Genomic DNA, 18,306 nt, shown 5'->3' with positions numbered 1-18,306 from the left:
ATTGTAAGAACGATATAATTGAACAAAAGTTTAAGAAAGGTACGATGATAAAGAAAATAAACCTTAGAGTTCCTTAAATATAAAAGAATAAGCAATAATACATATATACTTTGCCATTGCAAGAGAATAACCAGTCCATACCATATATACCACCGAAACCTATTCTGTGTGTTTGTAAAGGGAAAGCGGCTGTGAAAAGGGTATGATTTGACTTTTCCTTCCCTATCAACTTTAAAATAGATAAGACATATTCTTCATGACTGCAGTCATTTCAGTTATCCATACGATGTGAAATGATAACCCATAGCATTACATACCGTACTAAGTAAACACAATATCACAAGAAAGTGGACCTTATGAGTAAGGCAATGTCGGTTTTCTCCTGTATGTCAGTATACAGTCTGCTTGCTGAGCTTTGTATGTTTATGAACATTTCAACTGGTATCGATAAATGAACAGCTCTGTCAGTATCGAGAAGAAGGTCAAATTTGCACATCGGAAATGATAAAGTTCTGAGGTGTTTGCATACCTCCAGTATTTGAATCCTTGAAACATCGCTCTGACATACGTCGGTTCCTCTTTATTTTGTGTACATTACAATAATTCCTCATACGTCAGAATACTGTTTCCTCGTGTAGATTCAAACTGAGCTAGCACTGGCCAGCACTTATCACGTCAATGCTATTTCCTCCTTCTGAAATCCTTGAAACATCATACCACAATCGGCCGCCGTTTTATTGACATTTTTGCTAGATTAACACAAGAACTATTCGGAACGTTTCGATCTGACATTTTCCGATAATTTTTATAGCAAATGTCCCCCCATACACCGAGTGCAGTTTACGAAGGACAGATATGGGCCTTCAGAAGCTCTTGTGGAATTTCTCTGATCAGGATGATTCTACGTGGATACAAGACTAAGACTTGTCTTCCTCGTCAAGTGTGAATTCTAGTAATGCCAATATTTAGCTACCAATTCGCATCAAGAGGACATCAAATATGATCTCGTATCTAGAGCTCACGCAATTTTGTAATGTGTTGTCACGAGGTTGCGTAAGTTTATGTGTTTGGTATACATTTTTCAGGAAACGGTAAAAATCAAGAAAATAACAGGGTATTTATGTTGGTTTATGAGATCACTAAAGGTATCCTTAACACGTGTAACAGACATGATGTTACAGAGATAAAAGAAATAGAATGGGATATGTTAAGGCATAAATATTCAGAAGGCAAAGAGCTGCACAGCTGTATTTGAAGTCGTTTTAGGAATTGACTAACAAAAGTAGTTTTGGCAAATATGGATTTTTGTCTAGTGAGTAATTGTCAGTGGCCAAGATGCTGCTGACATCGACAAAAGATAATCTTCGTGTTTCCACCATTTGTCGTATTCAGTAATATCACTAAACCGATATGTTCAAATACCCAGTAACGTCCACACAGGCAACATGTTACGTAGAACTAATCTGACTATTTTAGCATGTCAGATAGTGCAGGGGCACTTAATGAACATCCTTTTAAAGAGAATGGACATTATTAAAACATTTAATTCATAAACGAGAAATAGGAGATTTAAAAGTAATTATAACAGTGAGCACATGGTAAAATCGTTGATTTCGTCGGTATTCTGCCATGACACTTTATGGAATCTGTTCCCGTTGATAATCGAAACTCCATCTTCACTGAGGTTGACTTTTGATATTGAATCACGCTCAAATGAGAGAAATGTCACACCAAAGTTCCTGCGGAAATGAATATGATTTGTCAATAGAAACTATCGGACAGACAGGTTGGAAACAAAAGACAAACGTCAATAGTAACGTGCTTGTCTTTCATCTCTCTTCCGGGGCCAGCCAGGAAATACACACACACCTGAACCAATTTCAATAACTCAGGTGATCAACATTGCTCGGACACAGTGGACAATGACTTTGCTTCGGTATGCCGCTTGACTACTGGCCAACATTTAGTACTGGGATGATGGTTTACCTGTTTATCGCTTGTCTCGTTGAATTTTATTTGAGAGTCAAATGGAGTTTTGTGAGTTCATTTGAGTGTGAGTCTTCATAAAGCGAGGGCCACATTATAATGGACGTCGGAGTTTGGTCGTACATTTCCCCAATCTGGCGACAGTAATATCACTAAACCGATATGTAATATCACTAAACCGAATTCCAAGTTTTGATTTAGTTTATATAATCATAGTACTATTTTAACACACACATTAATATAATATATTTTGAATATATTTTGTGTTTGGAAAGGCGTAAAAAGGATTTATATGGAGACAGTCGTGATTACTATAATTTCAACATACTTGTTCCCATTAAATAGCAAACGTCAGCTTTGATTATCCGTCGAAACTATTTCCATTACATTAAAAGGCAAAATAACGCTGAAAATGTTTTGAATGGATAGCTTAAAATCATAAGCCGTTTATATACCGGGTATTCACAGTCATCTCTGAAGCTCAATAAGAAATTGAGACAATACAATGAAAAAATCACACGGTTACGAAACAATAATCAATTATCAAGTCTAAACTTGTATTCAATGACCTTTGATAAGATAAACAGGGAAAGATAATCCGACATTTCATGATTCCAAAATACACACACGGATTACCGAACATATTGGTACAATAATCATATTGCTTGTCTGCAACTCTTCACGGTGATTTAGAAGTCAGGTTAGGAATTGACGATACCGGATATCACAAAGAAACGTAGATAAAAGAAAAAACATCTGCAAATCTTCAAAACACATGTTTTCTAAGTTTTTTTACCGATCTCTAACAAAGTTCTTTAATTTCGACCTGTCGAGAGAAGCCACGACAAACAAATATGGCCGCCATTTCAACAGGAAGTAAATCTAGGGGAGGGGTTTGCGTACTCAAATCACACATGGCGTTTTGACTAGGAGCTTTGTCGACAAACTGCCGCTGTCCGTTTTCACCGCTGGAGTAAAGAACTTATCCATTTAGTAAATAATGTTAGGCCCCTACCAGCCAGGGCAGGCTGACAATTCGCTATAGCCTTTGATAGGCCAACGTATTTTCAATCTTTGATGGGTGGTTTGTCTTGTACCTTCAGAACGTGCCATTATAAGATTCTGCGTTACTACGCTTGTGTTTGATAGTTTGGAAACGCCCTTTGTGATGTTAATAAACACTTGGAGACAATAAGGCAATCATGTTTGATTATGAATTAGGGGAATACCTGTCCTGGTAATGGTGTATGCTGGGGTCACTCGTTTGATTCAATGTGATGTCCACAGGATCAGCTAGTTCGTGAGGTTTCTGGTGTTTTATGTTTAATGATGAATTGTTACACTTCTCAAACATTGCTATCATCTCACGCGTTGACATACTGTGTTTAAGATCAACTGGGCGTTGTGGCGTTTAAGATCACCTGTTGTCACGTTCACAAATGTACATACAACATACTTTCCTTAAATGTTGAAATGTGAAAACAGTCATAATCAGACATTTTCAATATGAAAACAGTCATAATCAGACATATTCAGTATGAAAACAGTCATAATCAGAGATTTTCAATATGAAAACAGTCATAATCAGACATATTTCAATATCAGAACAGTCATAATCAGACATATATTCAATGTTAAAACAGTCATTAGACATATTCAATATGAAAACAGTCATAACCAGACATATTCAATGTTAAAACAGTCATAATCAGACATATTCAATAGGAAAACCGTTATAATCAAACATATTCAATAGGAAAACCGTCATAATCAGACACATTCGATATGAAAACAATCAGAATCAGACATATTCAACAGTGAGTGAGTGAGTTCATATTCAATAGGAAAACAATCATAATCAGACACATTTAGTAATGAAAACAATCATAATCAGACATATTCAATATTAAAACAGTATAAATCAGACATATTCAATACGAAAACAGCCAAAGAGGCGACTAACCGGATCGGATGGTCAGGCTCGCTGACTTGGTTGACACATGTCATCGGTTCCCAATTGCACAGATCGATGCTCATGCTGTTGATCACTGGATCACAAAACTCACTCACTCACGAACACAGTCATAATGGGATAAACGGATGTCAAATGTACAAATCACCTGGCGATTATTCACAAAGTCATTGCTGTAACTTATAACGTAACTTAAATAACTCAAGTAACTTAAATAAGTGTCTGAACTTTGTTCCACGGTGGCAGTAGACACAAGAAAAACTTTCACCAAATTACATTTCCAAACGGTAATGGAAACAATACAATACTATGTATACGTACCAGAGGCCTTTTGAACAATAAACCATCTTGATCTTGATCTTGATAATTGTTGACTGTCAGTGGTATATACTCTGTATATGAATGACCAATAGGTAATGTTGTATAACAATGCAAGTATTCAGCATTTACACAAGGGGGCGATGGGGTAGCCTAGTCTAGCGTTCGCTCGTCACGCCAAAGGTCCGGGTTCGAATCCCCCGTGGGCACAATGTGTGAGGTTCACTTCTGGTGTCCCCTGCCGTGATATTGCTGGAATATTGCTAAAATCGGCGTAAAACCCAACTCACTCACTCTAGAAATCTAATTGATTTTATATTATATTATATATTTTTACTTACCCGTTGATTCATCTTATATGTTTGTTTTCAGATCCCACGTTTAAAAGGGTGTGCTACTACACCAACTGGTCCCAGTACAGAAAACAACCGGCCCGCTTCTTCCCGTTCAACATCGACCCCTTTCTCTGCACACATCTGATTTTCGCGTTTGCCAAGATTGATTTCAAGGGTCAGCTTGCTCCCTATGAATGGAACGATATACAATATCCACGTAAGCACAAACATTTTTAATTCATGTATATGATTTTGAACGTGGCAGTTCAATATCTTAATGATTCATAACACATCTCTTTGATTATCGGACTGGTACAATCGACGATGCCTTTCTGATTGGGAAACTTTTTTTCACATTTTGTAATTAAGACGTAACGTATCTTTAATACTGTTTGATATTACAAAACTCGTGTAATTAACATCTGTATTCGACATATATTAATCATTTGCATAAACTCCTGGTTTCATTTTGGTATTCTGTAATTTGTGCAAAATATCTAATGAATTTCAATGTAAATGCTACACATAGTGGTTGAGGGCATATATTGTTATCGTTCTAGTCCCTTTGTTGGTGGGTCGGGTGGCCATGTGGTGTGCCCAAAGCATCTCACCGAGTTCAACTTCCCCTTGCTCTGACATTACAGGAGTAAACCTTCACTTATTCACTCACTATACCGTCGTTGCGTCTATTACTTTTCAGATCTATACAAACAGTTCACTGGCTTAAAGAAGAAAAACCCACACTTGAAGACCTTGTTGGCCGTTGGTGGATGGACTCATGGTTCCAGACCTTTCACAGACATGGTGAAGACACCGGAAGGACGTAAATCCTTCATTGAACAATCTGTCCAGTATCTGAGAGCACATAACTTTGACGGAATTGATCTTGACTGGGAATATCCTGCTAACCGAGGCAGTCCTGCAGATGACAAGAAGAAATTCTCCCTACTCGTAATGGTAACTACCTCCTTACAATATATTTCTTTCTTCGAAAACCCTCTTCTTGTTTCTTGTTGCTCATAAGACTGATTGCTTTCAATCGTATAAGGCGCCAATTAGGCGTGCCAGAATTCGATAAGCGTTGGTCCAAATCCCGTACTTACATGAATAGGTATCAATGTGCTTATTGCACTCTACACGTGCTTGTCGATAAACGTTTAAAATATATATTATATTATTTACTCCCACGGACAGCTACCAAACTGTGATATCACTGTAAGGCGGTTCAGAGTGATGTTCAACCAAACTCAATACCTCAATGCCTACTGCCAAACTGATGCTGTTTTCTCTACGCTACAGATGCCGATTCCGTTATTTTTACCCAAAATCTCTCTTTGATTCTCACCACGAATTCAATCTCATCCTGTTTAAACTAGTTCCCTTCACATGACAGCGATAATACCGACGTTAGAATTAGTTTTTAGTAGGGACATTAAAGGAAACAATTTGATCCGTTCTGTCAATGTTAGTGGAACTGCAAGGTGGGATGAGTTCCTGTTTTAGACTTTAAGTCTCTAGCAGAGTAACCCTTGTGAACATTGCATAACACGCTTTGATCTCCCCGTGTTCAGGAACTAAGAGATGCGTACGAGCAAGAAGCTGTGAGGACAGGAAAGGAGCGCCTCCTGGTGACAGCAGCAGTTGCTGGTGGAGAAAAGATTGTCAAGTCGGCCTACGAGGTCCCAGTAATCAACAAGTAAGCAACCTCCAAAAAGTTAGCTGACATCCGAATCAATGTGTTTAAAATTGTATTATGCTAGTTTTAACTCTGCTCCTAAAGTCAACCACCATCAACATTATGCCCTGCCTGTTTATTCCGAACCACAAAGCCACATTTTTTAAATTTGTCTTTTTTCTAAAAAATAATGTGGTGTTTTTTGTTCAATGAAAATGTTTCTCTTCAGTTCCCCATATTGACGCGAAAGCTGAAACTACATTGTCTCATATAAAGGCAAATCAACCCCATCCCATTTCTGACCTTAATACAACGTGCAGATAACTTCTCGTTTGGTATTTTATTATTGATAACCCTAATTGTGAGGGGGGTGGGGATGGGTGTCATGTTGATGTCCCTGTTATAACATATGTAATATTTGGGATTACACTTTCTTAGTAAAGTACAGATTCTCGGTGGTTGAGCGGGCTAGACGGCTGACTTTGTGTGCTTGCGATTAGGTGCCTGAATCTGAGGGTGCGGGTTCGAATCCCGGATGGGACTCAACCCAACAAAAGTACTAGAATCTGTACTTTACTAAGGAAGTGTAGTCCCAAATATAACATTTGACCACTTTCTAAATGGCACTGTGTAATCGTCCCTGAAATATCAAATAATTGTTCTTCGTTACCGCCATCACTGTTATATACTGTTTGTCAAATATTGATGGCTTGTATTCTTTTGCAGATATCTCGACTTTATAAACCTAATGAGCTACGATCTTAATGGAGCCTGGAGTAAGGCGCTGGGTATCAATGCTCCCCTCTACAAATCCAACTCTCCTAACGCTCCTTCCAAATCGACAAGTGTGGTAAGAAGCCGTATGCAATATGCTATCGAGCAGTATTCAATCCAAATTAAATAATACTAATATAATACATATATACATATATATGTCAATGTCAAATCACCAGCAGTGGTAATTCTGAATGGCATTTAGTTTGTGTACCTTTTTCTTTAAGAAAAACGATACTTGTTGACTTGTGTGGTACATCCAAACTACCATAAGTATCCCTTGAGCTTACAGTTTGAAAAGTCTTTGGCACAACAAATTTGGTCCCGATAAGTTACTCGACTGATGGAATCCCCTATGCATCTCGATTATATAGAAACAAAATCCTCTTTTAACCCTAGGATGAAGTTGTCCAATTGTGGCTGGACCTGGGTGCCACCCGAGACAAGTTGGTGATGGGTATCCCCACGTATGGCCGTTCCTTCACGCTCTGCTCGGATAAACAGATCAACGTTGGTGACAAGAACTGTGGAGCAGGACGCCCCTCGCCTTTCACAAGAGAAAAAGGATTCGTCTCTTACTATGAGGTAAGCATGTCATGTAACACAAATGGGACCGCTTCTACTGGAGCCGCTTTCAGGCTTGGTATATACTTATGAGGGCCTTGTTGCAGGTGAGACAGGTGAGGTGAGGTGAAATTGGATTTAACGTCGTGCTTGAGAATATTTCGCTCATATGACGACGTGCATGCGTGTGTGTGTGTGTGTATGTGCGGCTGCTTGTACTAGCCCAGACTGAAGCTGGTTTTATAGTGCTAGCCCACTGAGATACCATGCCGCAGTGAAGCATGGATACCCCACTCAGACACATTATACTGACTCCAAGCCGACCAGTCCTTGTTGTACCCATTAATGCCGAGCGCCAGGCAGGGACCAACAAGTACCATATTTTAACGTCTTTTGATATGACGCGGTCGGGGATCGAACCCGCGACCTTCCGCTCTCCGGGCGGACGCTCTAACCACTACACCACAGAGGCGGTCGCAGGTGAGACAGTGTCTGGTATTAGGGTAATATTCCACTGTCGGAGTACCACACATTACGCAGTTTGTATGTTTGTTTACAATATGATATAAAACTTCAGCACCAGTGAATTATCAATATCGATTATTTGCCGAAACCAATTACATTTCTGCGTTAAAAGCCCAATGAATAGATCACTGAAAATCCATGATGACATCAGGTGTTCGCGAAAAGGTTGAGCATGGTCTGTCTACAGGAGCACCTACAACTCATACTGCTAAACACCGCAACCATAGAGTCTTGACCTGCCAAAACACATAGCATGATGCTTGAACAACTAGGCTGGGACTCCACTTTCTTCGAACCGAGTCCGCCTTTAATATGTAACAATCTTTTACGCTATCATTATTTGACCCAAAAATAATTTTAGTGATTAGTGCTTCAGTTTATCAAATTATTATGGAGATGGTTGGTGTAACTGTGAATGTGTGCTCTTCATTTGTCGCGACCAAGAGTGTCATTATTTACGAACATCTCTTCAGCAAAAATGTTTGAATGTTATTGTTTCTGACGTTCGTGGCAGCAACAGGTGGAATGTTTATGTTTCTTTGTGTCAAGGAACAAATACAGGCCACCAAAATAACGTTAGAAACATGTGGCGATCGCTGTAAAGCTATTTTAGTCGATGTCTGGTGTGACATTTTGTCTCAAGTCATTGGCATTTAGAATTTATTTAAAACAATACAAACGGCACTGTTAACACTAACAGTATGTTACAGAGTGTAACTATGTTCCTCTGTTAATACAATAAACAATAGTGTCCTCACTGTCTCTGAAATGACTCAGAGTAAATATAGGGAAACATTGCTTGCAAACACATTTTTTATTCAAGATTTCACAAAATCATTGGCCTTTAGAACAGAACAGAACATAATTATATTTCAGTAACAGGCCTCCGGCAAAAATACATATTCATAAATTGATGGATTATTAGAGCACATATAATCTATTTCATTTAGATTTGTGTTTCTTGTCAACATAGTATAAAAATAGACATACATCCTTGATGATATTAACATTTTTATTCTGTAATATAGATACAAAATTAATAATTGATGGGCATTTACTAAAATGATTTGATATGTACTTATTTCTGATATGAGAATATGCATCACAGATATAAAACACATGCCATTCATCTTCAACAACGAAGATACCATTTAATTTACAAAACAGGCAATGCCTTTCATTATATACAACATTAATGTATCTACCAGGTTCAACTGATAGTTTAAAATTACAACACCGAAATCGGGCATATATATTTTTTAGATATTGAGGGATATCATTATTTACCAAGTAGCTCTCTACATTTATAAAGGATTTGAATTGTTTATAATAAAAACATTTATGGCTGCTATCCAAAGATAATTGCTCAAGATTGGAATAAATTATCATGTCATCTCTGTTTAAATGATTCAATAAATATTTTATGATCACCAATTTCCTGGCCTTTAGACACCAATATGGACACTCAGATGACTTTACTAAATATGACAAGATGCGCGAGTTCCCATATCATTACCTACTACCACTCACGGAAGCGCATAACATGCTTACCCTTTTCGCGAGCATCTGCTGTTATCACTGATATTCATTCACATAATCTTAAACAGTACTTTGCAGTTTACGTCATATTCAATCTGTTTCGGTAGACATTCAAGGCTTATTATTCTCCTGCTTGGTTCCTTACGTCACTGTCCATTGAGTTGGCATCAAGCGTTTGAAACCATAACTTTCTAAGTGTTTACGTGCAGAATGCAGCATCTTCATTATTGATATATTTAGAATCTTAAATTTAAAATTGCCATGGAATTGAGTGAACATCTCAAATTTCGTGCAGAGACACATTATTTATGTGGAAGACTTATAATTGCATTATAGCCATTCATATTTTCACGGCGAGAGGGTCAACTGATTCACAGTTTATGGTATGGCTTTGTGCACGAACATATACCTGATTCTCATTGATTACTGTCATTCTATCAATATTTTTATCAATAAAGAATCGAACTTTCTGCAGGATGATTCCCTATGTAGATGCTAACATATGAACATGTATCACAGCATATAATATTATGGATATGAGTTTGGCGTATGATCTTATGAACTGGAATTGCATTGCCCTATTGCACTGGTGTTGCACTAACACATACTCTCTGTGAATTTGAACTCATATCTGTTCTTATTACAGATGTCCAAGTACCTTCAACAAGACTGGACAAGGGTATGGCTAGAAGACCAAATGGTACCTTATGCCTACAACCTTCGTCTTAAGCAGTGGGTCGGCTACGATGATATTCAGAGCGTGAAGCTCAAGGTACGTTGCTCCATTTAGATTTGTTAAACATGTCTCTATAACCAGGCAACTGGCACGCTGTCCTGCAAAACACTAACATCGACTTTGTGACCAGGTAGATTCACAGCTAGGGAATTTTGCCAGTTCTGACATGGCATTGTAACCAATGTATAGATTGTAGATGTATAGATCAATTTTAAGTTTAATGCAATAGCTTTACAATCACAATACCTTTACTTTTTATTGTTGTAACATTGCCGTCCATATAATGTTTTACTCGAATGTTCCACTAATTTTTGAAGTCTGCATCCCTGTCCCGCAACACTAAACCCACAAGCAGTTATAACCAAAAATTAGACCAAACTAAATTAACTGTGTAATCCAATCCCTGGTATTACTGAAACCCTGCAACCAGAAGCATATAACATCATACATGCAACCTTTCACATGGTCTTGTCGTCGACCTTAATCCTTTTGGTCTTACTACGAACCCAAACTTCTTCAGTGCAACAGGAAGTCAGCTTTCTGTTCACGTGAAATCATAGGGCGTAAAACTTCAGAAATGAATAATATATAAGTAAAAATACATTGACCTCAAGGCACATTATTCTGAATTATATGTTTTCCATTGTGACACCTACTTTTGATTCGTAAGTAAAAAATAAGTAAAATTACATTGACCTGAAGACTCACAAAGTCTTCTGAATCATAAGTTTTCCATCTTGACACCTACATATAATTCATAAGTAAAAATTATAAGTACAAATACACTGACCTGAAGACTCACAAAGTCTTCTTAATCATAAGTTTCCCATCTTGACACCCCATCATTTGAAGACTCACAAACTTAATCTAGTTTCCCATGACATAATTCGTAAGTAAAAAATAAGTAAAATCACATTGACCTGAAGACTCACAAAGTCTTCTTAATCATAAGATTCCCATCTTGACACCTACATATAATTCATAAGTAAAAATAAGTAAAATTACATTGACCTGAAGACTCACAAAGTCTTCTTAATCATAAGATTCCCATCTTGACACCTACATATAATTATACCTTAATAAAAAAATATAAGTAAAATTACATTGACCTGAAGACTCACAAAGTCTTCTTAATCATAAGATTCCCATCTTGACACCTTCATATAATTCGTAAGTAAAAAATAAGTAAAATTGCATTGACCTGAAGACTCACAAAGTCTTCTGAATCATAAGTTGTTCATTTTGACACCTACACTTAGTTCATCCGTGCAATGCTGGAAGATGAGGGAAAATTCTATCATCATTTGACACCTTGCTTTGTACACAAACATGACGTCATATGACGTATGTACCATTGTTTCCAGAAAATGCAAGACATATCCCAAATGTTTTTTCATAATCGTTGGTGTGCCCAGAGAAGGGGGTTACATGCATTTGTTTAGACAAATCAAAAGTCAACAAGAGTCACGTTTGGGTATGGATGAAACATTTTGCCAATTCTGACCTCAAACACATGCCGATGGTCCAGCATAGTCGGACTAGTGTCTGTCAACTAAAGCTACCATAACTCACATTTCTTTCACATTGTTTGCCAATTTTTGAAAGAAGCTTTTTGTCCAATATGGGGATTGACACTGACACGTGAGACGAAATGTGATGGAAGAAATAGTTGGGACAATTGTTACGTCAAATACTACTGATTGGCAATATTATTCTCCTGTTAGAAGAATACAGACTTCGTCTGTTTTTCTTTTGTAATATGCGAATGCCTTCAGCCTGATAACTTTGTCTATTGTTTTAATGCATTCCAACCTTTCCTAAAACCAAATGCCTTTATCCATTCCTCTTTACTTTACGCTTTAAAATATGTAAACATGAGTACGTCTTTCACGGGTTAGAAATATTTAAAATTTCTCTGAAATATCTTACAAGATTATTGAACGGTGTCTTTTTTCAAATATTCAATTCAAATGTCACGGGCTTTTACACATAGTTTCACGAATGCAATGTTCTTTCTTTAATCTATGACTGTGTCTTCTACAAATATAAAACATCAGTGCAAAAGGATGCCCAGTCTTAACTTTCCTGAGAATACATGTCTCAAATACCTATACATTTCAGCCTGCTGTAATACTATTCTTATTGAAAGCATAAGAACCACTATTCTTCACGAAAGTTTTTCCACTTTAACACTGCTGTGTTTTGGACAAATACGGTCATCAAAGAGATGTAATAATTTCTTGTAATAATATCTTGTAATATTACATTGATTACTTAAGTATTTGTTCTTATATAACCACTCGGTCTATATAATTTAGACCATATGAACAAGAGACTGCAATGTATTTTTCATTCTTTTAATTCTCTGTTTGGTTGACAACACAAGTTGTACATAATGATTGCCCCACCCTAACGTTTTGTACAACTACTTCTATTAAGAAGTCTACCAAGTTTAAGGGCGTAGAAAGCAACAAATCGCAAGTAGCTTATGGCTATGTACTTATACATTTACTCCTGAAGAGGGTGTCATTCAAGTACAATATTTTGACATATGCATTTCCACATACATTACTAAAACGACATCTAGTAAGATTGATTTTTGTTGAATTCCGCACTATTCCAGCAATATTGAACATGTAAATAATCGAGTCTGGACCAGACCATCCAGTGATCAAAAGCATGTGCATCGAATTGGGATACGATGATATGTGTCAACCAGTCAGTGATCCTGACCACCCGATCCCGTTAGCCGCATCTTACAGCAAGCATGGGTTGCTGAAGACGGACAGCAGGGAACATCTTGTAGTTAATATATAACAGCAAGAAGATGTAACCTGCTTCATGTTCTCACTTGAGGGCGGAAGTGTCTCCAGTGAGAGTTTATCCAATGACAGTCATCTTCAATACTCAGTATCACATGCTGCAGAACAGCTATAGGTTTCGTGAACTTACTTTCGCTCACACCATTGTTTGTTCCAGGCACAGTACATCAAGCATCGTCAGCTGGCAGGGGCTATGGTGTGGGCTGTGGACCTAGATGACTTCAGTAATCTGGCAGGACGTGGCGAAGTCTACCCACTTTCGAAGGCAATCAGAGACGTCTTGGAAGACGCTGACTACCCCGCCTTTACCCCACCTCCAAAAATCGCAACGGTAAGAATAAATATGTGCATGTATTTCAATAAATGTGTCTATGTTACAATTACACTGACAAGGCTAAAGGGACAGTTCTTAAACATTTGGACAATGGTCATACCTCCATTTATTATAGTTTTCGGTGCTCCGTGGACTTCACATATCTGAGTCAAAGAGCTCAGAATTTAACTTTTTGAGATGGCAATGTGTCCGTGATTACTGCTTTTGGAATTGAAAAATGTTTTAATGATAGGTCACTTCACTGCTTGTCTCTGTATAATGTAAAATGGTTTGCCTTTTGTATTTGCAGACAAAACCAAAGTCTAAATCGACACAAAAACCAGAGAAGGACACTTACAAAAAGGAGGAAGGTGTAGCAAAGAAGAATAAGAGTTCCAAGTTTAACAATCTGAACACAGTGAGAAAATCTCCCTTTAAACCCTTCCCTGCCAAGAGGACTAGTCGCACGTCGACATCACGATCTACGACAACATCGAGACGACCAACAACACACTATGTCACTAAACCAAGGAGAACTACAACTAAGGTGACTCCAACGACAGTTACAACAACTACTCCACGTACAACTACGACAAAGCCACGACGTTCCACACACAGAGTAGTCGTATCCTCCAGAAGATCCCCATACAAGAAACCAGTGACACACAAAAAGCTGTCAACCCGTCAGCCAACTACAAGGCAGAGAAGAACATCAACATCTACAGTTTCACCAACTGTCACTTCAACAAAACGTACAAGAAGTTCCACCTCCAGGCGGTATTTGAGAACGACCAGACCTACCAGACCGTCTTACAGACATACGAGCACACGAATGCCATTTTACCTACGATCCATCCCTACACGTCCAACTCAAACTAAACGAGTGACACCATCACTTCCCCCAGTAATGTCCTCTTCACCTAAACATCCTCAATGGGTCCCTATTGTAATCACTACTAAAGGAGTAAAACCAACAATGCCAACTTTAAAGAAATCTTCACATGATCTGAAAAAGCATAATCTCAAAAACTCACTGTTATCTAGAAAGGTAGCACCCAAGAAGAAAGCTGGCGGTGTTAATAAGATTGGACCTAAACCTTCTAATAGAAAGAGTCCTTATACTCCTCCTCCCTCCTATCTGGAAAAGCAAGCTTCTTTCCCTGGTGCAGGTGTTAACCCATCAGCACCCACCAAAGTTTCGCAGCTGAAGTGGCCATCAAAGAAAGTCATCAACGTTTTCCAAAAGTCGACATTGAAAACTGAACTTTCGAGTTTTGAAGCGGTATCCTCTCCTAAAACAACTAGCGCGAATGTGAAGAGAGTCACAAAGCCGACAAGGGTAAATGTTGTCAGCAAACCATCAGCCGTGGTGTATGATCATGACCTTTTAGAAAGATTAAAGAGCACGACTCCCAGGGCCCGTTACAGTTTAAAATCATGGACCAGATCAACAATAACACCAACAACAACATCAACATCAACATCAACTTCTACTACTACAACCACCCCATCAACGACCAAACCGGCACGGCGGCCACCGTATTCATTCAAGCCTTGGAGTAAATCAACTTTTAAACCAATGACCTCAACCATTTCTATTCCAAAGCCAAATACTACAGATGTTGAGACTGAGACAACCGTATATACTTCATCCTCTACAGCTTCTCCATCAACAACTTCTACACCATTTACAACTACATCTACAGCGACTTCAAGCACAGTGACATCAACAACTCTTCTATCCACAAGTAACAGACCAAGAACAACCAGAAGGCCTCGATACACCTTCAAACCATGGAGCCGGACCACACGCAAATCAACCACACCAGAAACAACAACGGCCATTGACCCAACAACCACTGTCGACACAGGAATGAGAGCTGCAATGTTCAAACCAAGACTGAGTGCACCAACAATGACTCCAAGAATAAGTACATCTCTTCCCAAATTCAGGCCTTGGACGAAAACAAGAACATTTACAACAACCACATCTCAAAAACCTTCATCCACAAAGGCTTTCTTCCTTTTTGCTCATCTCACCAAACCAACTACTACACCCTCTAGAAAACAAACTGCCACGCCTACAACTAGAAGATCTACAAAGTCTAGTAAACAAATCTCAAGATCAACTGTTAGTCAAACTACTAAACCAACCACAATGCCAACAACGAAACCAACCTCAAGACCAACTACTAAACCAACCACAAAACCGTCTACAAGGCCAACAACTACGCCGACCACAAAACCGTCTACAAGGCCAACAACTACGCCGACCACAAAACCATCCACAAGACCCACTACTAAGTCAAGCACCAGACCAGCTATTAAGCTAACAACGAGACCCACCACTAAACTAACCATGAGATCAACAACATCAACATCAACATCTCCACCCACAACATCAACCTCAACCTCAAGATCAACACTAACAGCACGTAGGACAACACAAAGGGCACGGCCTTCCACTAAGACTTCAAGGCAGTGGAAGCTGACAGCAACACCATCGGCCATCGTAAAGATAATAAAGGAGAAGACATTCCCAATGAGGCGGACAACTCAGGCTACTAAAGTGACGCTTCCACCCAGAAGAACTACTCCACGATTCACAAGGAGACACCCCGAAATTAAGTTTACCAAAAGAGGACCTGCAAGGAATATAACATCCAGTACCCCAGACCTAAGAGCTGGAGCAGATGAAGACTTTGCAACATCAACATCGACTCACAAGCCTACTGCTCCTACTACAACTATCAGATCTCGCAGTGTTAACCTGAAACTAAATGATAGTCACCAAGATTCCGACTACAGACGAGCAAGGAAATCAACATCTCCAAATCCTACTGGACCCCAGAAAATATTTGCTTGGATGACAGCAAAAACAACTAAATCATTCACGGCGAGTGAAACAACCACAAAAGCCACAACCAGGTCCAAGACCACTCCATTGAAGACAACACAATCAACAGCAACGTCTACTACAACGACACCTACTACCACAAAAACCTATTCCACATCCACGACATCTACAACAACTTCATCACCAGCGGCTACAACCAGAACCAGTACTGTAAAGCGAACGACCCACAGCCTTATGGAGGCCGGCCTTGGACTTGATCATACTCACCCAAATGTCCAATTTTCATCCCTAACGAAGGGTGTCAGGAAAGGTTTCGTCAATAACAGACGCGGAATGCGATTCTTTAAAAGACCCTTCAGTAGGGTAACGCCACCACGGCTTGCCACTCCGCCGCCTCCAACTGACAGAGCGTATGTCCTCTCTGTTCCCAAAACAAGTGACTGTGACCACCAGAATGAAGACATCAGACAGCCTGACGTTCAAGAATCGCTAGACAACCAGAACATTCAGAGACCATTGATAATGAACACAGATTACATTCCACGACGACCAAAATTGAGAAAGCGTCCACACCACGGATTCATAGTTGAGAACCTCAAGAACAACCTCTACAGAAGACAGGAACGAAACAAGAACAACCATAACTACAATTATAAAATCGCTACGAAACAGACAAAGCCCCAAAGAATTTACAGCACAAATGTCAGATATAACGTTCCTTCTCGGAATTCCTTCCGACAGACAAGACCACAAACTGGGTATAATATTCCATCACGGAGGGTAACACAGCCACAGAAGATAGTCATCGATTACAGAGTTCCCAGAGGAAAGTACGACACGGTTCAACAGAATCTGGAGATAAAAGCACAAGAAAAGAGACCTGTCGTGGAAGCCACAGAAAAGGAGAACTTCAATAAATTTGCCATTCCTGGTGAGTAACAACTGGTGTTAAATTAGTATAATAGTAATAGGAAATCATTATGAAACAGCTACGCAGCTATAACAATAATCCGACAACCCAAAAAGGCCAATAGCCACCGATCAACGGGTATTCTACAATACCAGGGTTATAAAAACATAATCGTTCGAGCTTCTACCAAATGAGAATTGGCGGTTGAGTAGCCTTGTGGGTAAGGCTTTTGCTCTTCTATCAGAAGACCCGAGTTCGATTCTCCCAATGGGTACAATGTGTGAAGCCCATTTCTGTTCTACTTTGCCCTGATATTGCTTGAATATTGCCACTAGCAACTAAAACCATACACACTCATTTATATTTGTTGAACAGCTGGTACACTAACGAACCAGATTAGTAATTACTTGTATGATAAATGTTAGCTAATTAGTTAAATCTGAAAGTACTCTCATTTTGACATTATTTTCATATTACTTTTCAGAATTCCGATGCCCGTCAGTGTTTGGAATATTCCCGGACAGAAGTGACTGTCACAGTTTCTATCAGTGTGTGTGGTTTGTGCCATTTCATCATATGTGTGGTAAAGGAACTGTATGGAACGATACCATGAAAATCTGTGATTGGCCGCAGGCAGTTACCACGTGTTCAACGTGACGTCACAAGAAGGCTCACGTGAGAGCCACCTGAAAGACTTTGGGCAAACTCTGGGTTTGGTAAATGTAAATAGCAACTTGTTTATACTATGATATTTTATCAAATGTTGAATATATTTTATACGTGTATATAGTTTATACTGTTTTCATTACTTTTATCAGAAGAAGAATGCATTGATATTGCCAGTTTTATCTTCTTGTGAATAAAATATTCTTTATACGAAATGATGAAATTGCTTGATTGTTTGTGCAAGGTCAGATAATTAGGAAGACAGCCATTCTGACATTTTGTCAATTCAACAACACCGATTATGATACTTCGCG

General features: G+C 38.8%; 1 protein-coding gene across 1 annotated transcript; it reads left to right on the top strand.

The window, feature by feature from the left end:
- The first annotated feature begins 2,840 nt into the window (after nucleotides 1-2,840).
- Nucleotides 2,841-17,355, top strand: LOC124291660 (oviduct-specific glycoprotein-like). Its single transcript, XM_046728713.1, has 12 exons — nucleotides 2,841-2,862; nucleotides 4,649-4,828; nucleotides 5,312-5,568; nucleotides 6,183-6,307; nucleotides 7,013-7,136; nucleotides 7,460-7,645; nucleotides 10,335-10,460; nucleotides 13,404-13,577; nucleotides 13,870-13,977; nucleotides 14,178-14,311; nucleotides 14,604-14,898; nucleotides 15,166-17,355. Exons 1-12 carry the CDS (start codon nucleotides 2,841-2,843, stop codon nucleotides 17,353-17,355), a joined length of 3,921 nt encoding a protein of 1,306 aa, XP_046584669.1.
- Nucleotides 17,356-18,306: the final 951 nt, after the last annotated feature.

Source organism: Haliotis rubra, unplaced genomic scaffold (assembly GCF_003918875.1).
Source record: "Haliotis rubra isolate DU_JTF1 unplaced genomic scaffold, ASM391887v1 Scf113, whole genome shotgun sequence".
Classification (NCBI taxonomy): Eukaryota; Metazoa; Mollusca; class Gastropoda; order Lepetellida; family Haliotidae; genus Haliotis; species Haliotis rubra.
This window is presented reverse-complemented; position numbering and strand designations above follow the sequence as displayed.

Coding starts and splice junctions, on each gene's coding strand:
- LOC124291660 (XM_046728713.1), top strand. CDS start 2,841: ATGGCCGCCATTTCAACAGGAA. Junction 4,829..5,311: donor GAACGATATACAATATCCAC/GTAAGCACAAAC, acceptor ATTACTTTTCAG/ATCTATACAAACAGTTCACT. Junction 14,312..14,603: donor AACTGTCACTTCAACAAAAC/GTACAAGAAGTT, acceptor ACTGTTATCTAG/AAAGGTAGCACCCAAGAAGA.